This window comes from Oncorhynchus nerka, linkage group LG16 (genome assembly GCF_034236695.1).
Source record: "Oncorhynchus nerka isolate Pitt River linkage group LG16, Oner_Uvic_2.0, whole genome shotgun sequence".
NCBI classification, from domain to species: Eukaryota; Metazoa; Chordata; class Actinopteri; order Salmoniformes; family Salmonidae; genus Oncorhynchus; species Oncorhynchus nerka.
Window position 1 is genome coordinate 18,616,188 of NC_088411.1, and position 24,232 is coordinate 18,640,419.

At 43.3% G+C, this 24,232-nt stretch overlaps 2 protein-coding genes across 7 annotated transcripts in view; both read left to right on the top strand.

Annotated features, from left to right (window-relative positions):
• The window catches only part of mprip (myosin phosphatase Rho interacting protein), a 66,031-nt gene extending 56,918 nt beyond the window's left edge, over nucleotides 1-9,113 (top strand). For 2 of the 3 annotated variants that reach the window (XM_029684935.2, XM_029684937.2), the window contains 7 exons: nucleotides 590-707; nucleotides 5,870-6,029; nucleotides 6,116-6,229; nucleotides 6,340-6,426; nucleotides 6,566-6,731; nucleotides 7,177-7,262; nucleotides 8,063-9,113. In XM_029684935.2, the coding sequence (XP_029540795.1) occupies nucleotides 590-707; nucleotides 5,870-6,029; nucleotides 6,116-6,229; nucleotides 6,340-6,426; nucleotides 6,566-6,731; nucleotides 7,177-7,262; nucleotides 8,063-8,131 (800 nt within the window). In that variant the 3' untranslated portion in view covers nucleotides 8,132-9,113. Of the gene's footprint in view, nucleotides 1-589; nucleotides 708-5,869; nucleotides 6,030-6,115; nucleotides 6,230-6,339; nucleotides 6,427-6,565; nucleotides 6,732-7,176; nucleotides 7,263-7,683; nucleotides 7,756-8,062 lie in introns of all 3 variants that reach the window. The other variant, XM_029684936.2, reaches the window with a different exon arrangement.
• Nucleotides 9,114-11,261: 2,148 nt separating this feature from the next.
• On the top strand, nucleotides 11,262-24,160 carry si:dkey-94l16.4 (transcription factor 20). 4 transcript variants are annotated; one of them, XM_029684938.2, is made up of 6 exons: nucleotides 11,262-11,517; nucleotides 13,249-15,773; nucleotides 17,545-17,647; nucleotides 18,583-18,632; nucleotides 21,060-21,124; nucleotides 21,362-24,160. In XM_029684938.2, exons 2-5 carry the CDS (start codon nucleotides 13,254-13,256, stop codon nucleotides 21,105-21,107), a joined length of 2,721 nt encoding a protein of 906 aa, XP_029540798.1. In that variant the 5' UTR covers nucleotides 11,262-11,517; nucleotides 13,249-13,253; the 3' UTR covers nucleotides 21,108-21,124; nucleotides 21,362-24,160. The 4 variants fall into 4 exon arrangements, with proteins under 4 accessions (XP_029540798.1, XP_029540800.1, XP_029540799.1 ...); XM_029684940.2 differs by having other exon boundaries at nucleotides 13,249-15,758; nucleotides 17,554-17,647; XM_029684939.2 differs by having other exon boundaries at nucleotides 11,263-11,517; nucleotides 17,554-17,647.
• Nucleotides 24,161-24,232: the final 72 nt, after the last annotated feature.

Consider the following 24,232-nt stretch of genomic DNA (forward strand, 5'->3'; position numbering starts at 1 on the left):
GTGGTGCACCTTGCTTAGTGGTATTGCAGACTGGGGCCTTTCAGAACAGGTGTATATATACTGAGATCATGTGACAGATCATGTGACATTTAGACTGCACACATGTGGACTTTATTTAACTAATTATGTGACTTCTGAAGATAATTGGTACCACTCTTTCATTTTTTATTTTTAGAAAAAAGTTTTTTAAATTCTCTTTGCCAATTTGGACTCTTGTGTATGTCCATTACATGAAATCCAAATAAATATCCATTTAAATTACAGGTTTTAATGCAACGAAATAGGAAAAATGCCAAGGGGGATGAATACTTTTACAAGGCACTGTAGCCTTGTTATTGTTATTTATTGTTACTTTTCATTACATTCTTTACTTTTGTTTATTTAGTAAATATTTTCTTAACTCTATTTCTTGAAATGCATTGTTGGATAATTATGGGCTTGTAAGTAAGCATTTCACTGTAATGTCTACACCTGTTGTGTGTGCATGTGACAAATACAATTTGATTTGATTTAGTTTTTTTAGTTAGCAGATGGTCCAGCTATGCCAGAGCTCTCCCCCAATAACAACGTTCTTTGTTTGTTGCCCCAGCGATCGAGGCGATGAAGAACGCACACCGGTCGGAGCTGGAGAAGGAGCTGGACAAGGCCCGCAAGTCCAACAGCAACACAGAGAACGCAGACATAGAGGAGATATGCAGGCAGCACGAGTAAGTTAAGATATCATGTCATGTAGGGCTGGAAATTGACAGGGGCCTCACAATACTATGTTATCACGATACTTTGGTGCCGATACGATATGTATTGTGATTCTCACAATTCTTTATGTATTGTGATTTTATTGCGATTCGATGTAAAAGTGCGGAAAACTTATTTTTCGCCCTATTTTAAAAGAATGGAGAACAAGCTTTGAAGAAAAAATACTGGAGTTTTGGTGCAGGTACAGCCAACTAGCGCTAAAATATATTGCAATATTGTCAAAATGATACAATATATCGTCAAAAATAATATCCCGATATGTAACTGTCAATTTTTTTTTCCTTTTTCTCATCGGTACTATCATTTCCCCTCAGTACCACAAGCACATTACCATCGCCAAGACCATATTATCTTCAAGTTATCATATCCCTTAAGTACCACAAGCATATTATATACAGTACACGATGCAAAGACACTCCAAGATCCTACAATCTTGAACTCGCAATAAGCAGATCAAGTCTCAGGTCTTCATTTAGAGTCAAGACTCAAATTTTCAGTCAAGACTTGAGTCGATGTTTACTGTTTTTCTTCAGTCAAAACTACTGTCTCAAGTCCCCATCGCTCCCGAATAACTGCCTTAACCTTTAGCATACAGCCAGGTCCAAAATGATTGCCACCCTTGGTATAAAAAAAAAAAGGACTGTATAAAATATATAATACAAGTACTGAGCTATTATTGTATGCAACAACAAAAAATTGACCAATTATATTATTTGAAACTAATACAATTTCTCAGATTTAAAAAAAAATTAACCAGTAATCATTTATTTTTTCAAAAAGATACGGGTCAAAGTTATTGGCATCCGTTTTCAATACCTCTCTTTGTGAGGATAACGGCATGATCCTTTTTCTAAAGTGTTTTATGAGTTTTAAGAACACATCGGGAGGGGTTTTAGACCATATCCTTCCTCTGCACTTATGGACTGCCCTTTTCAATTCAATCCATGTGGCCGGATGTGATACAGCCTGGATTCGAACCAGGGACTGTAGCGACGCCTCTTGCACTGAGACCTCTGCACCACTCAGGAGCCCTGGCCCAACAATGTCAAAGATCGGCCTCCCAAGTGGCGCAGCGGTCTAAGGCACTGCATCGCAGTGCAAGAGGCACTACAGACCCGGATTCGATCCCAGGCGGTGTCAAAGCCAGCTGTGACCGGGAGAACCATTGGCCCAGCGTCATCCAGGTTAGGGGAGGGTTTGGCTGGCCGGGATTTCCTTGTCCCTTTGCGCTTTAGTGACTCTTGCGGCGGGCCGTGCGCCTGCAAGCTGTCTTCGGTCGCCAGCTGGACGGTGTTTCCGCTGACACATTGGTGCGGTTTGCTTCCGGGTTAAGGGAGCAATAGTGTGTCAAGAAGCAGTGCGGCTTGGCAGGGTCGTGTTTCAGAGGATGCATGGCCATAGAGTCCATAGAGGAGTTGCAGCGACGGGACAAGACTGTAACTACAAATTTGGATATCACGAAAATGTGTTTACAAAAATGTATTCCATCAAATATCCACCACCATATTTTACAGTAGGTATGGGGTTCTTTTCTGCTTATGCATCCTTATTTCGGCATCAAAACCACCACTGGTGTGCATGACCAATGAGCTCTATTTTCATGTCATTTGACCATAGCGCTAAAAATAGTTAACATTCATTTTTTTATATAAAAAAAGATGTCTATATATATATATATTTATATATTTAACATTTATTGGATATTTCAAACTTTTTTAACAAATCAAAAACTGAAAAATTGGGCGTGCAAAATTATTCAGCCCCTTTACTTTCAGTGCAGCAAACTCTCTCCAGAAGTTCAGTGAGGATCTCCGAATGATCCAATGTTGACCTAAATGACTAATGATGATAAATACAATCCACCTGTGGTGTAATCAAGTCTCCGTATAAATGCACCTGCACTGTGATAGTCTCAGAGGTCCGTTAAAAGCGCAGAGAGCATCATGAAGAACAAGGAACACACCAGGCAGGTCCGAGATACTGCTGTGAAGAAGTTTAAAGCCTGATTTGGATACAAAAAGATTTCCCAAGCTTTAAACATCCCAAGGAGCACTGTGCAAGCGATAATATTGAAATGGAAGGAGTATCAGACCACTGCAAATCTACCAAGACCTGGCCGTCCCTCTAAACTTTCAGCTCATACGAGGAGAAGACTGATCAGAGATGCAGCCAAGAGGCCCATGATCACTCTGGATGAACTGCAGAGATCTACAGCTGAGGTGGGAGACACTGTCCATAGGACAACAATCAGATGTATATTGCACAAATCTGGCCTTTATGGAAGAGTGGCAAGAAGAAAGCCATTTCTTAAAGATATCCATAAAAAGTGTTGTTTAAAGTTTGCCACAAGCCACCTGGGAGACACACCAAACATGTGGAAGAAGGTGCTCTGGTCAGATGAAACCAAAATTGAACTTTTTGGCAACAATGCAAAACGTTATGTTTGGCGTAAAAGCAACACAGCTCATCACCCTGAACACACCATCCCCACTGTCAAACATGGTGGTGGCAGCATCATGGTTTGGGCCTGGTTTTCTTCAGCAGGGACAGGGAAGATGGTTAAAATTGATGGGAAGATGGATGGAGCCAAATACAGGACCATTCTGGAAGAAAACCTGATGGAGTCTGCAAAAGACCTGAGACTGGGACGGAGATTTGTCTTCCAACAAGACAATGATCCAAAACATAAAGCAAAATCTACAATGGAATGGTTCGAAAATAAATATATCCAGGTGTTAGAATGGCCAAGTCAAAGTCCAGACCTGAATCCAATCGAGAATCTGTGGAAAGAACTGAAAACTGCTGTTCACAAATGCTCTCCATCCAACCTCACTTGAGCTCGAGCTGTTTTGCAAGGAGGAATGGGAAAAAATGTCAGTCTCTCGATGTGCAAAACTGATAGACATACCCCAAGCGACTTACAGCTGTAATCGCAGCAAAAGGTGGCGCTACAAAGTATTAACTTAAGGGGGCTGAATAATTTTGCACGCCCAATTTTTCAGTTTTTGATTTGTTAAAAAAGTTTGAAATATCCAATAAATGTCGTTCCACTTCATGATTGTGTCCCACTTGTTGTTGATTCTTCACAAAAAAAATACAGTTTTATATCTTTATGTTTGAAGCCTGAAATGTGGCAAAAGGTCGCAAAGTTCAAGGGGGCCGAATACTTTCGCAAGGCACTGTATATATGGGGTATACTGGCAAGAAAGTGGTATAAATATGCAAATATTACTGCTGATCTCCTCAAATTAAATCAGCTGATCAATCATTTCAATTGGCCTGAGTCTCTGAGCCTATACAGATTGACGAGAGTTGTAGCATAGGCAGCGCAACAAGATTACAATTTACATACATTTTCTATTTACATTAGCAAAGGAATGTCATTTGCCGAGAGAGGGTTCGGGGCCTGCAGTTAAAATTTACTGTAAATATCCCACTATAGCCTCTAGCCAGTACACATAACAAACTATTCAACTATGCAAGCAAGTTTCCATCTTAATCATATTACACCCTTGAATAATGCAATCACACCACATTATGCTCTTGAATAATGCAATAATTCACAAGCATGTGCAGACAGTTAAAGGGTTTATTTTCTCGTCCATTCACTCATAACATTTTAGTTTCAAGGCAAAAGCACAGTTACTGCTAGCTAGCTAGGTAAAGCTAACAACCTGCTTCATCAAGTAACGTTAGCCCATCAAAAATGAGTAATTACCCCTCTAACACGGATATAAAAGTAAAGTAGACCTACCTTACACCCATTAGAACAAACCAGGCTTCATTTTTATTAATATCATGCAAGTCCTTACGTGTGGTAAAAGCACATTCTGACTGAAAACGTGGGTAATTCACTGGGGAGTTGAGATCAGCTGTTTTACATGGCTCAGTGCAGCCAGCCAAGCACCATTGACCGTTTTGTTTTTTGCTACTGCAATTAACGATAAAAACTCAACAAAACATGTCTCAAATATAAGGAAACAGTCTATACATTTCAGCTGTTTCAAAAACGTTGATCTGTTATGATTTTTACTGTCAAGAGTGTTGGGCTCCACAAGACAATTTTGTTTGTACTGCCCTGCTTGGAGGGGAGGGAAACTGTCGGGCGAGTGTCGTGCACTACTTCCAGACGTAGCGGTCGAGACATGAGAAATTGCCAGCTTTACATTACAGTAATAAATATATTCTTTGGATTTATTTCGATACCTTTCGACAATCTCCTATTTTCGTCAATGGCTCTGTTCATTATGAAGAGGTCTCTGAGTTTATACGTGTTGGGCTGATAATTAGTTGTGATGACGTGTGAAGGCATTTCTCCTCGCCTGCCCAATCTGCAAAGGTCATGATATCACATGACACATAGTTCACCTCAGTCACGGGTGTAACTGCAGATGTCCTGTCATTGCATATTATGAACATCAGTTTAAGCAGCAAAACAGCGTTGGGGGGAAAAGTTGTCCATCTGTCAAAATGGGGATATTCAAGATAAATAACTGAATTTTGCAATGCCGTCTTTTTCATTCAAGTTCAAACCCAACCCAGAGCCATGGGAATGAAGGGTTGGGCAAAGCCCGTATGTGAATGTGACTGTCTGTGCCTTGCCAGCTGTAACTAGGGCAACCTGAAACTGCGGTGGCGGCTAGTGATCTTGCCAAGGCTGGAATTGCAGACAGACACATTTCCAGTTCTGTCAGGCCAAGGGCGTTTCATCAGTCTGTCTGGTGTTTATTAAGGAACTGATTAGGAGCAGTCTGGCTCGGTTTGTCTAGACTCTAGATACATTGAAGCACCACTCCAGTGTCTGGCCAGAACTAAAATATGAAGGAAGGAGTTTTTGTAATTTCCCCCTTCAGAACCTGGCTCCTTACAAGGCGTTTCCCTACCCACCCTACAAAATGAAGGAGTTTTCTATGCTCTGTGCTACTATTTCCTTTGGTCAGCTATTATGAGGGAAAAGAGAGCTCAGCATGGTCTTTGGTTGAGTGTCCTGAGTGTTGCAAATATAAAGGTATGGTATTGATTGGGTGAGTGTTTTGCCTTGTATGGTCTGACTTACCGAGTGTTTTCCTGTGTTCACTCTCTATCCCCCCCCCCCCCCCCCCCCGTGTTGCAGAGAGGAGCTGTGTTCGTTCCAGAGGGAGATCGAGGTGCTGTCAGAGCAGTACTCTCAGAAGTGTCTGGAGAATGCCCACCTGGCCCAGGCCCTGGAGGCTGAGAGACAGGCCCTCAGACAGTGTCAGAGGGAGAACCAGGAGCTCAACGCACACAACCAGGTGCACACACACACACCCAGGCACACACACACCCTGATAATAGTCCTCACACTTACCATGACACCTAATGTGCCTTGTGTCTGTAGGAGCTGAACAACCGTCTAGCTGCAGAGATCACTAAGATGCGCTCTATGGCGACTGAAGACGGGGGTGGAAACACCTGCAACATTACACATGGGAAGGAACTGTACGAGCTAGAGGTAAGCTCCTCTCCAGGTGAACCCAAGACTCTTCCTGTTTGTCAAAAGGGTACAGTTCTTTATGCACAGCTGAAATTTGCCACTATCTTAGTTTTCCTCTTCCTTGCCAGGTGATGTTGAGGGTGAAGGAGTCGGAGGTCCAGTATCTGAAACAGGAGATCAACTCTCTGAAGGATGAACTCCAGGTCGCCCAAAGAGTTAGTCCCGAGACCCAAGTTATCTACAACTGCTTTTTATAGTTTTTCAATGTATTTTATACTATTTTCTCATTTTTTTAATGCTGAGGTTGTATTCCTCACCCAACCACCCTAAACTATGTATCCTTCGTCCCGCCAGGATAAGAAGTATGCAACGGACAAATACAAGGACATCTACACAGAACTGAGCATCGTGAAGGCCAAAGCAGAGCGAGACCTGGGGAGGCTCAGAGAGCAGCTGCAGCTGGCCCACGAGGCACTGGGGGAACCCTCACTGGAGGAGGTGGAGAGGGCAGGAGGATACGGTAGGAATATAGAAGACTTTATATCCTTCTACTCCATATGTTTGCTATAAATGACACCCTATTCCCTACATAGTCTACTACATAGGGAATAGGGTACCATTTGGGACACATACCGTTGCCCTGAACACTGACCATTTTTCTCCTTACACAGAGTACTATTACCTCTGAGCGTTCAACCTTTTGATTGGTTGGTGGTTGTTTTGGTCATGACCAATGTGCTACAATGCCTCAATTTTAATTTGGTCTCTGAATTTACATAAGAAATGATCTAATGTCAAATATAGTCCAGACGGTCTCCAACCGGCAACACACTGACCCCCTTTCAACAAGCAGCCAGAGAAGTCTATTTATTACAGTAGTGTCTATAGTATACAGTTCAGAAGCTGCAACTAGCCCCTTTTTCCAAATGACTTGTCGTTAAAGAAGCTGTCTGATATCTCATCAGATATCATGAAGTCCAAAAGCAACCCTGACATTCTCAAGATGGCGGCTGCTGCCGCAAAACGCTCAGAGCGCACCATGAGGTCAAAGGTACGTCTTCTAAACACCCGAGTAAAACATCTTAAATTGATTTACACTGTAGAGGAGAAGTTTCCCGCAGCTGAAGGTTGTGTATGGAGACCGTTCAGTAGGAGCCAAGTGCCATTGACCTGTGACACACTGCCACCTTCTGGTTAACTACTGCATTGCACTGCAACTTTTTACTTCCCCAGCATGTGAATGTACTTTATTGGGAGGGTTATTGGGCCTATGAGGATGCAGCAGTTTTGTTATATTACTCTTAAAACCTTGAAACAATTCCTTTGTGCATATATTTCAGTATGGGTTAGACTGGTTCTATCAGATGTAGAAAAAAGTGTACCAACACGTGTCAGGAAACCTGGTAAGTGTGGTGAGGTGTGTTTCACCTCTTACTCTCACATGCCGGTGTGTTTCCCCCTTCTGTCCTCAGTCTGTGGCTCGTGACATGCCCTGGGACAGCTAGGGCTGCCTGAGGACCTATAGGCCTACCCTTCTCCTTTAGGTAATTTACCCAACCAGACTACAACGAACAGGATGCCAAAATCACACATCGTTAGTGGGTTTGAATGGGATCACCTTTTTTATTTTAAATTTGCTGCCATTGGGACCTTACAGAGAAATATCACTTTAACCAAGGAGAGAAATGAGTGCACGTCTCTGTGTGGATCATTGATGATACTCCTCTCTGTTTGCATCAATCGGCTTCCTCAATGATTCAGTCCTGTCCACTTTAAAGTCACAATCAAACCTGGCCATGGTCATTAACAGTTGTTGTTTTTTTGTCTCCCTGTTTCTCTCTCTGTCTCCAGAGTCTTAAGGAAGGTCTGACGGCCGAGCAGCGACTCCATCTGTTTGACAAAGACTTGAAGGAGTTCTGACAGTCGCCTGCGTTGAACCGCTCCACCCACCCTGCTGCATGTTTAGAAAGGCCACTATATTTTAGCTAGGGAATGACTTATTTAGAAACACACTGGTCACCACACACATCGTATATATTCAAAAAAACATGGTATGAAGATTGAATTTTATGTCTCGGCTCAACATTCCATGCACTTCAGTTACTGTGACATTTTGTTTGTTTTCTGTTTCCAGCGCCATGTCTTACTGTAAATACTGTTTTTAATGAAGCATCTATCATGCAGACACTAAAAAAAGATGGCTGTGTAAGCTACTGTTTTAACTCCTTAGTCTGTGTGAATAGCCGAAGGAATAAGTGTAATGTTGTAATGGCTAAACACAACTACATAATGATGGAATAATTACTTGCATATTGATGGGATAATTACTTGCGTAAGCAAACCGTAGGAACAATCCTGCCTTCAGGCCTGCGTATTATGCTAGGTGAGGTCATGTTAATTCTTCTTTCCACCCCCTTATCATTTCAGCACAGATTAATGTCTGGCTCAGTAAACAAGCTATGGAAAGAAAATGTTTGCCTGCATCATTGTACAAGTAAACTATCTGCTACGTTGGATGTTGCTCCTCCATTGTCTGAGTTGTTGGCTTGTATATGATTAATATTAACATCATAGAATATGTTTTCTGAAACAGGACCATTTTTAAATTACCCCTGGAAGGTGACTGCTGAATAAATACATTATGGATGGGATTTGCTGATTATACTATAAATATATACATTTATATAATTGTTTTCCTTCTCTGTAATCTTATTGGTCCAGCTGTATGGGAGGATTTGGTTTGTATGTAGTCTTGTTCAGTGGCAATCTCTTTGTATTTATTTAAATGTTTTTGGATTATTGTCTCACATGGCATTCCCTCTGTACTCTACTATTGTAAATATACAGCCAATGTACACCAACTGACAACAGGTTTATTAGCAATAAATATTTTTGCACCCTGTCTTTTCATTGTTTTCATCTACTACACTGTATTACTCATTTTCCAAACTGATTAAACTAACCAGCATTATGTAGTATTAGTATGTAGTTAAATTACATTGATCATCTAGACTTTGCACAATTCAGATGTGAGAGGACTGCAATCATATACTACTGTAGGTTTCCTATCAATAACTTGTGCATTCGGAAAGTATTCAGACATGGACTTTTTCCACATTTTGTTACGTTACAGCCTTATTCTAAAATGGATTACATGTATTTTTTACCTCAACAATCTATGCACAATACACCATAATGACAAAGCGGAAAAAAAGGTTGTTTGAAATGTTCGCAAAATTATAAAAAAATAAAATACATTATGTATTCAGACCCTTTGCTATGAGACTCGATATTGAGCTGAGGTGCATCCTGTTTCCATTGATCATCCTTGATGTTTCTACCTGGGGTAAATTCAATTGATTGGACATGAGTTGGAAAGGCATACACCTGTCTATATAAGGTCCCATAGGTGACAGTGTGTCAGAGCAAAAACCAAGCCACGAGATCGAAGGAAATGTCTGTAGAGCTCTGGTACAGGATTGTGTCGAGGCACAGATCTGGGGAAGTGTACCAAAAACTGTCTGCAGCATTGAAGGTCCCCAAGAACACAGTGGCCTCCATCATTCTTAAATGGAAGAAGTTTGGAACCACCAAGACTCTTCCTAGGGCTGGCTGCCCAACCAAACAGCAATTTGGGGAGAAAGGTGTTGGTCAGGAAGGTGACCAAGAACCCGAGGGTCACTCTGACAGAGTTCCTCTGAAGATGGGAAAAACTTCCAGAAGGACAACCATCTCTGCAGCACTCCACAAATCGGGCCTTTATGGTAGAGTGGCCAGACGGAAGTCACTCCTCAGTAAAAGGCACATGACTGCCCACTTGGAGTTTGCCAAAAGGCACCTAAAGACTCAGACCATGAGAAACAAAATGATCTGGTCTGATGAAACCAAGATTGAACTCTGGGCTGAATGCCAAACGTCACGTCTGGAGGAAACTTGGCACCATCCCTATGGTGAAGCATGGAGGTAGTGGCATCATGCTGTGGGGATGTTTTTCAGAGGCAGGGACTGGGAGACTAGTCAGGATCGAGGGAAAGATGAACGGAGCAAAGTACAGAGATCCTTGATTAAAAACCTGCTCCAGAGCGCTCAGGACCTCTGACTTGGGCGAAGGTTCACCTTTCTTACAGGACAACGACCCTAAGTGTAACCGATGTGAAATGGCTACCTAGTTAGCGAGGTGTGCGCTAATAGCGTTTCAATCGATGACGTCACTCGCTCTGAGACCTTGAGTAGTTGTTCTCCTTGCTCTGCAAGGATCGCGGCTTTTGTGGAGCGATGGGTAACGATGCTTCGAGGGTGGCTGTTGTCGATGTGTTCCTGGTTCGAGCCCAGGTAAGGGCAAGGAGAGGGACGGAAGCTATACTGTTACATAAACACAATGTAAAGACAACACAGGAGTGGCTTCGGGACAAGTCTTGAATGTCCTTGAATGGCCCAGCCAGAGCCCGGACTTGAACCCAATCGAACATCTCTGGAGAGACCTGAAAATAGCTGTTCAGCAACAGTCACGATCGAACCTGACAGAGCTTGAGAGGATCTGAAGAGAAGAATGGGAGAAACTCCCCAAATACAGGTGTGCTGAGCTTCTAGCGTCATACCCAAGAAGACTCGAGGCTGTAATCGCTGCCAAAGGTGCTTCAACAAAGTACTGTGTAAAGGGTCTAAATACATGTAAATATGATATTTCAGTTTTTATTTGTAATACATTTCTTAACATGTTTTAGCTTTGTCTTGATGGAGTATTGTGTATAGATTGATGGGGGGGAAAACAGGTCAATCAATTTTAGAATACAGCTGTAACGAAATGTGGAAAAAGTCAAGGGGTCTGAATATTTTCCGAAAGCACTGTATATATGTGGACACCCCTTCAAATTTGTGTATTCGGCTATTTCAGCCACACCCGTCGCCGACAGGTGTATACAATCGAGCACACAGCCACGCAATCTCCATAGACAAACATTGGTAGTAGAATGGCGATACTGAAGAGCTCAGTAATCACTCCAGTCAACATTCATGTCTTGAACGCTGCCCGCTTTCCTACCTTCCCATAATGCTTCACTGTGTTCGCCAGCTGACAAATGCTGTTCTTGAAGTGCAGCTCACGCGCGGAGAGTAGCAAAGTAGCTACAGCCAGGGATTTTTTTCTTTTTCTTTTTTTTTATATCCCGTTTACAAAAGTGGATTTTTTTTTAAAGATATAGTTTGGCGTTTTCAGGTACTAGCAGATGGGGTCTTGAACGAGATGTTGGGTGGGACTCACTGTTGAATTTGACGTTTCTAAAGCCCCCCCACTCCTTCCCGTTTGGGTAAGTTTCAGTCTCCCGCAGCGCAGTATGCTCGCTCTTTTGTTTCATATGAAAGGCCTAGCAAGTTAGCTTAGCAAATTAGCTTAGCAAGTTAGCTAACCACGAATAAGTCAACGAGGGTAGTTAGCTAGCTATATTCGCTAGATGCATCACTTCGCCGTTATGTGCGGGGAGATCTATCCCCAAAGCTGAGTGGCACTATATCCAGCAAATGTTAAAGTATTGTATTATGATAGCCACCAGCCATCCACCCATTGTTTCACAATAAGCTAACGTTGCCATATCATTTACAAATTAACTTGTCATGTCAGATCCAGAGCAGAGCATTAGCTAGCTGCAGTTTGTGGTACGCGGCTAACTATCTAATTTTGGCGTAGCACATCGCGGACTGGCTACATTTGATAACCAGAACAGCACTTATCCTGTTTACTAAGTGAACGTGTCATGTATGGTTCATGTAATAACTAGCGAAGTAGCTAACTGTTCTTGTAGTGGCACGATCATCCTTCACATTTGGCTGAGTGAAGACACACACATGTAGGTAATCCAGGACTAATAGCTCTCGCCTGTCAACTGTCATTCCAGTTCCGGTGAGTGTAGCTAACTAACTAGCTAAACATACGTTCTGTTCGTTTGTAAGAGGGCAGAGGGTTTCGAAGCCAGCTGTCAACTTGTTACTTTCTCTTAACACTAACTATATTTTGTTGCATTTCTAGCAAACACTTCTGATTTGACCACTTTTTCCAGTTCAGCTTGGTCACTACACGCTAGTGTGCAATTTGGTTGTTCAGTATTTGCTTTGGTTGTTCAGTAACTCGTGGGACACTAACACTGATCTTCAACAGTACGGGAAACTGAACTTTGACAGCCAACGGAAACGTTAGTTAACCTTTTAGGTTTTAGGTCTGACTTCTGTGTTGTAATTTTGAACACTGAACGTTTGCACTTCGGAGATTTTACTGAAGATGGGCACATTTAACTTTCTAGTTAGCAAATGATCTAATCTATTTGATATAGCTAGTTAGTTGTTGATAAATTACTATATAGCTAACGTTAGCTAGCTAGAAAGATAGACAACGAAAGTTAAAATCCACTGCTGGCAAATGTGCTTCTGGATGATGGAACCTAGCCTGGAGACCCGACCTTGAATTGCGTTGGATTGAACGTCGAGCATAAATGAGGGTTTGGATCAGGAAAGTTTCCTCTCATTAACGTTACCTCTACAAGCCAGAACCTTGATTAACATGACATGTTAACTTTAACGGTTGTCTGTGCGATTGGTCCTTTTGGAGGTAGGATTGTGAATCAATATATCCCCAAGAAAGTGTCAACTTTTCAAGTGCTGGTAGTGCATTCAGATTTATCACCTGAACTATATAAACATGTGCATGAGCTCGGGAAGTATGCATGCGCTTTGAAAAGTTGACATAATTATACTTTACTGTGGATATTGTCTCCTATTCCTACCTGCAAAAGGACCAACCGCATGGACAACTGGTAAATTAAGTGAAAAATATAATTTTATTTAACATTCTGGCTTGTAGGGGTTGTAAAGAGGAAACTTTCTTGATCCAAACTCTCATTTATGCCGGACATAGAATTCAAAGATATTCATTGTCAGGTTTCCAGGCTAGATGGAACTCAATCTTGACCTATATCCAATCATGTTCCCACTGAGGTCAGCAAAAATAAATACAATGTCAACATTTCTGTATTTCTGCTCAATTTCAGTTGCTATGGAGCAACCACCGGGGGACTTTGATTTACAGCCCCAAGACCTCTCCTCCACCCGTAGCCTCCCTGCTGCCATAGACCTGACCACGAAAGGTGAGGTTTGCCTCGTAAAAGCCAACTCCATGGAGGCCCTGCAGGTGGTCAAGCCTCCAAGCTGGTACCCAGGCTCTGGGAGCAGCAAGGGACTCTCCTTCCCAGAAACTGACCCCAACCACAAGCTTCAACCAGGAGACCAGATCCAGCCGAACGATGCCTTCTCCAACACTACAGTCACCCTCTCTTATGTAAGCAGGTCTCATATATTTTCCACTCATGACTCTCTCTCTCACCATTCCTCTCTCTACGGCCTACCGTCAATCAGCAAGTTCTCAACAATGGATGGCTACCTGCAGCAGATGGACAGGCCTCTGGGCTTAGCGCCCCAGTCTGAAATGTTTGACTCTATGCCTCCAGCCCAGGTGATGGCTGAGAATGTGGCAGGGGTGTGTCTGATGCAGCAGTGTCATGAAATCAACAGCAGTCGAGTTGACAGTAATGGAAGCGTGGAGAAATACAATCCTCATCAGAGAGCGAGTTCAATCGAACACAGTCTTTCTCAGGACACAGACGACAATGCAGGACTGCAGAATGGCAGGAGTAGCAGCAGCAGCAGCTGGTCTAATTCTGCAATATGTATTGATTCCTCTCCAGAGCCTCTCATTACAGACATGGTGGAGGAAGGACAGAGGGCTGACTCAGAGGTTCTCCTTTTCATCTCATCTAGAACGGAGGAGCCTGTCCTCATCCAGGACAGCATGAGTCCCAGGGACCTGTGTTCTCATAGTAGGGAGTATATCAGTCCTCTGGGGGACACGGTCTCTCCCTCCATCTTACTGGATGACGTACAGAATGTGTTCATTCTGCCTCAGGCCTCCTGCTCACCCAGCTTTGAAAATGATGGTGATAATGCACCAATGTTAGATACCAGCAAGGACTACCAGCAGCCAGGACATAAACCCAAGGCAGATTCAGAGCCTATTGTTGACTTGACAGAAGACAAGAGCACTCTCCCAGAGGTTTTAGAAAAGAAACCAAATGAGACTACTGCTTCTCACTTGAATGGTAATGCAAAGGCAGAGCAGAGGACTTTTGAGAGGAAACAACTTCCCCCTCGCTCTGGCAGGGGAACAAGGTTAGAGGCCATAGTGATGAACATAAACCCTAACTGGTATAAAGTATCCACTAAGAAGCCCAAGGCCTCAAAGACCCAAACCCAGCCTCTGACAAATCCCCAGACTCAGAGCAGTCCATCTAAAGCTGATGTTAGTCCTAACAAACAGACCTCATCTGTAGGGAAGAAGAAAGTCCAGAATAAAGCAGCATCTAGCTCAGAGGGAGAGACTAAAGTAAAGGCAGCCGCAACGAAGGGCCGTCTGGATAGCATTAACAGGAACACAGACAGTTGTAAAGAGTCTACGTCAGATTCTGAACACGCCTGTTTTTCCAAATTTCCACACAACCACAGTACATCTCCAAAAACCTCCAGCCCACCCTTTGCAGATCCCGAGCCCTCTGAGGTGGATGTACTGACTGTATCACCGCCACTTAAAACATCTCCAAAAAGCCCTGGGAAGCATAAAGTGAAGACTGCATGCAGGGAAGCATCTTCTCCCACAGCTAAAACAGGGAAGGTGACCCCTGCTCCCAAGAAGAAACGGAAGAAACCCAGACTGGGAAAGTTTTCCGCTATGTTCTCCCCTCAGGAGCCTGAGATAAAACTGAAATATGTCAACTACAAGGAGGAGAAGAGGGATATGAGGAGGGACACTTTCTCTCCTTTCATCCACATGGGCCTTAAACCCTCCTCCAACTCCCCTGCCAACTGTACTGTCATCAACTACCCTGAGGAGGAGAAGCCCAGGCAGAAGAAGGGTCAGGGGCAACAGCAGGCTGAAGGCTCAGGGTCTGGGGGTTTCATCCCTGGGGCTGTACCCTCCACCTCCTGCCTCCAGCTGGGCCGCATCTCCACCCATAGCCAATACCACAGCTCCCTGGTCTGCTGCCTCTGTAGAGGCTCGGCTAACGCCATGGACCTGGGGGACCTCCACGGGCCCTACTACCCAGAGGGAAACAGACCCAGCGCTAAACCCCCTACTAGGACCCCAGGCCTCAAAGAAGAGGATTTCAGTGACTCTGACTCATCCTGCAGCATGAGAGGCCGGGGCAGAAAGTGTGCTCGGCCCCCGGGGGTCCCCTGGCCCCACAAACCAGGTCCACGGTTGAACCAAGAGGGCCTGCTGGGGAGGTGGGCTAGCAACAGTGACCCTTCAGGCAGCCCTGCAGCAAAGAGGGCCAGGATTGAGAATGGGGCTGGGGTTACATCTGAGGCTGCAGTAGAGGACTGGTACAGCCCCCCTGTGGTGCCTCTAGACCAGTGTGAGTACTGGCTCCACGAGGACTGTAGCATCTGGTCTGCAGGTGTGTTCCTGGTGAAAGGGAGGGTCTACGGTCTGGAAGAGGCGCTCAAGGTGGGTCAGGAGACGGTAAGTTTAAGTCTTGCAGCCCAGGAATAGATGTGCCTCTGTTTAATTGAGTCTCTGTTGATTTATGATTGGGGTGTATACGTTGTATTCGGACCACTAGACCTTTTCCACATTTAGTTACATTACAGCCTTATTCTAAAATGGATTACATAGTTTGTTCCCCCTCTAATCTACACACAATACCAAATAATGATGCAGTACTTTGTTGAAGCACCTTTAGCAGCGATTACAGCCTCGAGTCTTATTGGGTATGACGCTATAAGCTTGGCACACCTGTATTTCCTGCGTTTCACCCATTCTACTCTGCTGATCATTTCAAGCTCTGTCAGGTTGGATGGGGCCGTCGCTGCACAGCTATTTTCAGGTCTCTAGAGTTGTTCGATCGGGTTCATGTCCAGGCTTTGGCTGGGCCACTCAAGGACATTGATACTTGTTCCGAAGCCACTCCTGCGTTGTCTTGGCAGGTTTTCATCAAGGATCTCTCTGTACTTTGCTCCATTAATCTTTCCCTGACTGAAAAACATCCCCACAGCATGATGCTGCCACCACCATGCTTCATCGTGGTGCCAGGTTTCTTCCAGATATGACGCTTGGTATTCAGGCCAAATAGTTTAATCTTGGTTTCATCAGACCAGAGAATCTTGTTTCTCATCGTCAGAGTCCTTTAGGTGCCTTTTGGCAATTTCCAAGCAGGCTGTCGTGCCTTTTACTGAAGAGTGGCTTCAGTCTGGCCACTCTACCATTACATTTCTTTATTTTTTTTGAATGTACTTAACCTTTTATTTAACTAGACCATTCCGTTAAGAACAAATTTGTATTTACAATGACGGCCTACCAGGGAACAGTGGGTTAACTGCCTTGTTCGGGGGCAGAAAAACATTTTTACCTTGTCAGCTTGGGGATTTGATCCAGCAACTTTTCGGTTACTGGCCCAACGCTCTAACCGCTAGGCTACCTACTGCCCCAGACTGGTGGCGTGCTGCAGAGATGGATGTCTTTCTGGAAGGTTCTCCCATCTCCACAGATGAACTGTGGAGCTCCATCACAGTGACCATCGGGTTCTTGGTTACCTCACTGACCAAGGCCCTTCTCTGATTGCTCAGATTGGCTGGGCGGCCAGCTCTAGGAAGAGTCTTGGTGGATCCGAACTTCTTCCATTTAAGAATGATGAAGGCCATTGTGTTCTTGGGGGCCTTCAATGCTGCAGACATGTTTCTGGTACCCTTTCCCAGATCTGTGCCCCGACACAATCCTGTCTCTTAGATCTACGGACAATTCCTTCGACTTCATGGCTTGGTTTTTGCACTGACATGCACTGTAAACTGTGGGACCTTTTATATAGACAGGTGTGTGTGCCGTTCCAAATCATGTCCAATCAATTGAATTCACCACAGGTGGACTCCATCAGGTTGTAGAAACATCTCAAGGATGATCAATGGAAATAGGATGGCCCTGATCTCAATTTTGTCATTATGGGGTATTGTGTGTAGCTTGATGGGGAAAATGTATTTAATCCATTTTAGAATGAGGCTGTAACGTAACAAAATGTAGAAAAGGTCAAGGGGTTTGAATACTTTGACTGCACTGTATGTAGTGTTCTTTATCTCCCATAGGGAATATGTCTGTTTTAGACATATTTTTACAATTGGACTTTTACCATGTTTTTGTAGAAGTGTGTAATAGTATCAGACTTCTGTTTAGCAATGTAAAAATATTATAGCAGCTTGTATTTTGGTCTTGGCCTGGAACACAACCAATTAATGATATTTAGTGTTTTCAGACATGTTCTCACTGCCATAACCCGGGTGCCATGTTGGGCTGCTTCTTCAAAGGATGCCTCAACAAGTATCACTACAGGTGTTCTCTACAGTCAGGTGAGTCTCCCCCTCTTTGTCCCCATCCCTAGCTTGGGACTCTTCTACTTCTGCTTAGTAATGGGCCCAGTTCCTATACTTGTGCCAGAGGAGGGAAGGATGGCATTTGGAAGCATCTCAACCAGGCATCCAGGACTAGGGAGTATACTGGGTCTTCACATAAGTCTGCCATGATTCTAATGCAGGATTGTGTGTATAGTGACTCCCTGCTGTGTTGACACCTATTAGTTCTCCAGCCTGTCACTAGCTGCTACAACATCTGACTGATGGCGCCCAGTTCTCCTAGTAAACATTACCAAGCCTAGTCTAGTAGCCGAGACACGGGTATATTCATCGGGAAGCAAACGGGCTGAAATGGGGAGGGACCTGAATTTGTCCAATAAGGAACGCTTGTTTTCGTCTTTTCGTTGCAAAACGTTTTGCCACGAAGAGTGTTGGACTAGAAGAGCGTTAGACTACAGAGGACCTGCAGTCTGTTGCCAAGGCATTCAAATGGGACTTGGTTGCAGTCAGACCAAAAGTTTGAGCCACCTCAGTGACTGATAATATTCGTAGTATTTTCTGAGACGTGATTTATCATAATGTTGCTTTATATCTGTATCTTATTCAAACAGACATCCAGCAACGTTCCCTGATTGTCTATTTTGTGTGCCGAATGCCATGTTCCACAGTCTGGTAGAGGGGTGTTTCAGTTGAAGGTTAGGCCTAATACTGTGGTTCAATAACAGTATGGGCACCCCAGCTCTACGGACGTGCCCTGTATGTTCTGTAAATGGCTGTTCTAAGCGGAGGTGTGTGTTGCAAGCTCTCTCTGTTACAACCTATCCCTATCTGTAGCCTGTTGGTGTGTGTGGGAGCTGGTTCGGCTGCTGTTTGCTATTGAGCCATCTGATGAATCACTGTCTTTATTGATCCAAGCATTCTTCTCCCCACAGACTGTGTCCTCAATGAAGAGAACTTCTCCATGAAATGCACCAAGCACAAGGTATGGATGGTTGATTAATTGAAGTGACTGCTAGGTTTGATCCTTACTAAACCGATCTCTCTCCTCTCTCTCTCTCGTTGTCAGTGATTTCAGTCTCACTGTATTGTACAAATATTGTCTTTGTGGAAGAGTTGAAGCTGGCATGAAGCCAACAATTTATCAATCCTCCATTTTATGATTTACTGTACATCGCTAAAATGAAGTATGGCTTCAGTTCAGCATTGACTTACAGCCTGAATTGTAAATGGATTAAATAGATTTGTTTCCTCACCCTTATATACACAGTAACCCACAGTGAAAACATGTTTTCGAGTAAATACTTTGTAGAAGCACCTCTGGCAGTGATTACAGCTGTGAGTCTTTCTGGGTAAATCTGTAAGAGCTTTCCACACCTGGATTGTGCATCATTTGACCATTTAATTATTTTCAAAATTCTTCAAGCTCTTTCAAATTGCTTGTTGATAATTGCTAGATAACCATTTTCACTTCTTGCCATAGATTTAAGGCGATTTAAGTCAAAACTGTAAGTCGGCCACTCAGGAAAGTTAACTGTCTTCTTGGTAAGCAACTCCTTGTTTTAGGTTATTCCCAATCTGGCCCTCATAACATCATGGCCACCTCATCATCTCCAGCTTCCAATTGGCTCATTCATTCCCCCTCTTCTCCCCTGTAACTATTCCCCAGGCCGTTGCTGTAAATGTTCTGAGTCATCTTACCTGGTAAAATAAGGGTTAGATAATGTATTGTCCTGCTGAATGGTGAATTAATCTCCCAGTGTTTCGTGGAAAGCAGACTGAACCAGCTTTTCCTCTATAGTTTTTTCGGAGCTTAGCTCCATTTATGTTTATTTGTATGAAAAACCTTCCAGTGTTTAACGAATACAAGCATACCCATAACATGACGCAGCCACCCCTATGCTTGACCAATATGGAGAGTGGCACTCAGTAATGTGTCCATGAATTTGGCCAAAACATAGCACTTCTGTATTCAGGCCTATTTGTTGTGCAGCATTACTTTTGAATGCCTTGTTGCATACAGGATGTATGTTTTGGAATATAAATGTGTATACTGTACAGGCTTCCTCCTTTTCACTCTGTCAATTAGGACAGTATTGTGGAGTAACTACAATGTTGTTGGTCCATCCTCAGTTTCCTCCTATCACAGCCGTTAAACTCTGTAAATGTTATAAAGTCGCCATTGGCCTCATGGTGAAATCTCTGAGCAGTTTCCTTCCTCTCCGGCAACTGAGTTAGAAGGACACTTTATCCTTTCTGGTGTAGTGATACACCATTCATAGTGTAATTAAAAACTTCACCATGCTCAAAAATATATTCAATGTCAGGTAATTTTTTTTTTTACCCATCTACCAATGGGTATCCTTCTCAAGCCATTGGAAAACCTACCTGTTCTTTGTGGTTGAGTCGTCTACGGTTGATATTCACAGCTCGATAGAATTATCTGTAAGGGCCTCCCGGGTGGCGCAGTGGTTAAGGGCGCTGTACTGCAGCGCCAGCTGTGCCATCAGAGTCCCTGGGTTCGCGCCCAGGCTCTGTCGTAACCAGCCGCGACCGGGAGTTCCGTGGGGCGACGCACAATTGGCCTAGCGTCGCCCGGGTTAGGGAGGGCTTGGTCGGTAGGGGTGTCCTTGTCTCATCGCGCACCAGCGACTTCTGTGGCGGGCTGGGCGCAGTGTGCGCTAGCCAAGGTGGCCAGGTGCACGGTGTTTCCTCCGGCGCATTGGTGCGCGATGATGCGCGGGTTGGAAGCGCACTGTGTTAAGAAGCAGTGCGGCTTGGTTGGGTTGTGTATCGGAGGACGCATGACTTTCAACCTTCGTCTCTCCCGAGCCCGTACGGGAGTTGTAGCGATGAGACAAGATAGTAGCTACTACAACAATTGGATACCACGAAATTGGGGAGAAAAAGGGGTAAAATTTAAAAAAAAAAAATATATATATATATATATATCTCTGTAAGGTCACTCAATGTGTGGGGTACAGAGATGAGGTAGTCATTGCAATTTATTATGTGACTTGTTAAGCACATTTGTAGTCCTGAACTTATTTCGGCTTGCCATAACAAAGGGGTTGAATACTTTGATTCAAGACATTTCAGCTTTCTGTTTTTAATTAATTGGTAAAAAAAAAAAACGTTTTTAATAAATACACATTTACATTATGTGACATAAAATCTCAATCCATTTTTAAATTCAGTCTGTAATAAAACAAAATGTGGAAAAAGTAAAGGGGTGTGAATACTTTCTGGAGGCACTGTACACAGTCCCTGGAAAAACCAGAAGGGAATGAACATTGGGATTAGATTTCTCCAGCCCTTAGCCACTGCTAGTATTGTACAGTACACTGATCTACTTTCAGTGTTATATTTTTTTATTTTCACTGGGATTTTGTGTATACGCGTTCCTCCCCAGAACAAGTCATTCAAAGGCCCTCCTGGGAACAGAAGAGATGACAGGTGACACAACCAGGACACATGGTCAGTGGTTCTGTTACGTTATACACAACAGCACCACCTCTCTTCTGGTCTTTGTCCCCTCGAAATTCAGCATTACTGACCTGTTTGTGCGCGAGTCACACATTATTGTAACATTCTTTAATAACAATGATGGTAGTGGGGCATTCCTGTGTATATCCAAATCATGAAGTGCTAAATGTTTAAATATCTTTGTTTGGAAACATTTCTTTAAAAAAAATTGAATTTCTTCCGTTTCAGGGTGTTCCACAGGGTTTCTCCTATGAGCCCGGTAACCATGGTGACACTGGAACGCTGTCCTCTGATTTGAAAGCTGGCTTGCTACTCCTGCTACTTGTTCTGTTGCCTTCAAGTGATACACTGCGCTGCACAGACTATGCAGAAGACCACGGCTGTCCTAATGTCCTGTTACCTCTGTCCTTCTCATGGGACTGGACAGGTTACGGAGGCTGCTAGATGGGCCAATGACTGAACAGAGGAGTCACCTCTTGGCCCAAAGCCAAGGTTACCATCAGAAGAGAGATGTGTTCACCTCGCTTACAGTGGCGTGCTAAACACGTGCTATTGCGTTGTAATTATTTATTAGGAAAAAGGATTCTCCCCTTTTTTTATTTGAGATGTTGACAATAAAATTGGAGATATTTAATTTTGTAAGATTTGTAAGTATGTGATTTATATATTGCCTATTTATTTTTTTGGGAATCTTGTTGCTTTTGTTTTTACTTTGCAATTGACCTGGAGGTGTTTGTTATTGAAGGCCGGTTGGGTCGTGTTATTTGACGGGTCAAATAGGGTTATTTAACCTGTGTGTTTTTGACATGCAACGACCCGAACAGACTTCCATAGTTTGTGTCTTAAGTTATTAGTAAGAACCAATGCTAAAGATTCCACTTGGTAGAGGAAATGATGGTCGCATAGGGGTCGTGTGGAGACAGTGCAGAATGGTCTCGTATTTAGATCAACCACGAGTTTCTCTACAGAACCATTTCTGATTACAATACAGGTACTTGATAATATCTTTTCATAAAGACCATACTTTGCTACGAGACTGACAGGTTTATTCTTATGTGATGAAAACCATACCAGTTTTAGTTCTGATTTACAGTGGGCGGAAGTAGGCAAGGTGTACATTTCAACTGATTTTACTTGCACTATGTTTTGTCAGCACATTTGTATAGTGGATATGAAGAATTGAGGGAACTGTAGCTTGTGTGTATTGTTCATTCATCCTGTGACTGTACTTCCTCTAAAGAGGATGGAAGTCGCTGAAAGCACTTTGGAGTGGCACTTGCCATGGCTGCAGTATGATCTCCAAAGCAGACTCACCCTGGCCTGTAGCATCTAATTCAGGCACTGCCCCACATAGTTGTTGGTATCGTCAGTAGAGAGAACTTGTTCATCTGTTTTCATTCCATTGACACCATTCCTGTATTTATCTCACAGCTGTCTGGGACTGAAGTGATTGGTCCACACCTTCATTACCGGTCATCTGATCTGCTTTCCTCTTCTGATTTTTTTTTTTTACTGAGACACAATTGATTTATTTCTCTTCTAGAATTACATTTCCAATGAGAATGCAAGCCAATACTCACAATACTTTACACATGCATTATTTGTTTGAACAAGGGCACATGCTAGGACCATTCAACCGTCACATGATGTAAACTGACTTGATTTTAGATTACCCCTGTCTGTAGAATTCCAACAAGTATAGGCAGAAGCGCTACAGTCAGTCTGTAGTTTCTAACCATCGACCACATTTTGGGCTTTACATCAACCTTTACCAAGTCGCTGTTGATTTGGTCAGAATGGTCATCTTCAACCTTCTCCATTCACCTGTTTGTCTGAAGTCGAACCCTGAGCTGAACTCTCCTAAAGCCTTATCACTGCTACTAGACCTCTAGATTGTCCTACTCATTTTCACCGACTTTGTTGCAAAGACAAATCAGTGTGTGTCCAGTACATTGCCTTTCTGTTGGACATCCACACCACTAACCAGGGCAGCTCGAATGTAAACCAAGCAGGTCTGATAGACTGTACATTTAGAGATGTCACCGTGGTTGGTTAATGTCGGTTGTGCTGCCTGGTGGTTAGTTTCTGTGTGTACTTTTCCGTAGTGAAGTAGTAGACGCAGTGCTGTTCTGAGACCTGTGAAGTCTGTACAGGGAGAGCGAACCGTGGTGACGGTGAATGTTACAGCAGGCCGCTCCCCGGGAGAGGATTCCTCACAGCAGGAGACACACGTGTGTGTGTGTGTCTGCACCAATATCCACATTAGTATAGCACCTAGAATGAAGCAATGTATTGGGCATGCATTCTAAGTGGTATGGCTATTGGAATGTAGCTAGCTACACATAAAAACCTCTTCTTACCTCCATATCTGGTTATATTGTGCCATCTGTCGTTTTTGTTTATTTTTTGTATGTATTGCAGTGAACCTGAATTTATCATACTTTGCAAAATGAGCGCCAAACGCTCTGCTGTTCCTTATTGTCACAGTTGCTTTATTTAATCAAACTTATGCATTGTACCAGATGGGGCATTTGGATTGTTATTTTCATGGTTGTATAAATGGGTTTGGTTTGTAATATTGTTTTCATGTCTAAATCTCAGGGCTGGGTCTCAATTATTCAAATGATTTGTGTTTTTGATTTGACCTAAGAAATGTTATCACACATTGACTGGAGCAATGCTAACAGTAGCAGGATATTGATCATCACAGCAGAGGTGATGTGTTGGCCACTATAACCTTTTCTTTACAGTCTACTGGTTAAACCTGTTCTTGATACATTTAGTTGTCAGTTGTGTTATGGGTAACGTTTGACAAGGCTGCCAGTGTCACTTCTCTTTCCCTCTTTATTTGAAGGTGATTTTACAGGTGTTATTTTGTACTGTGTGGGTTTACCCCTGGCTAACAGAGCTAGATGTAACTGTGTGGGTTTACCCCTGGCTAACAGAGCTAGATGTAACTGTGTGTCCCTTTACCCCTGGCTAACAGAGCTAGATGTAACTGTAAAATAAACATTTTGTTGCACCCCCGTTTTTTGTGTGTGTGTGACGGCCTCATGATTTTAATAGTTATAGAGTATAGACAACCAACTGTTCAAACTT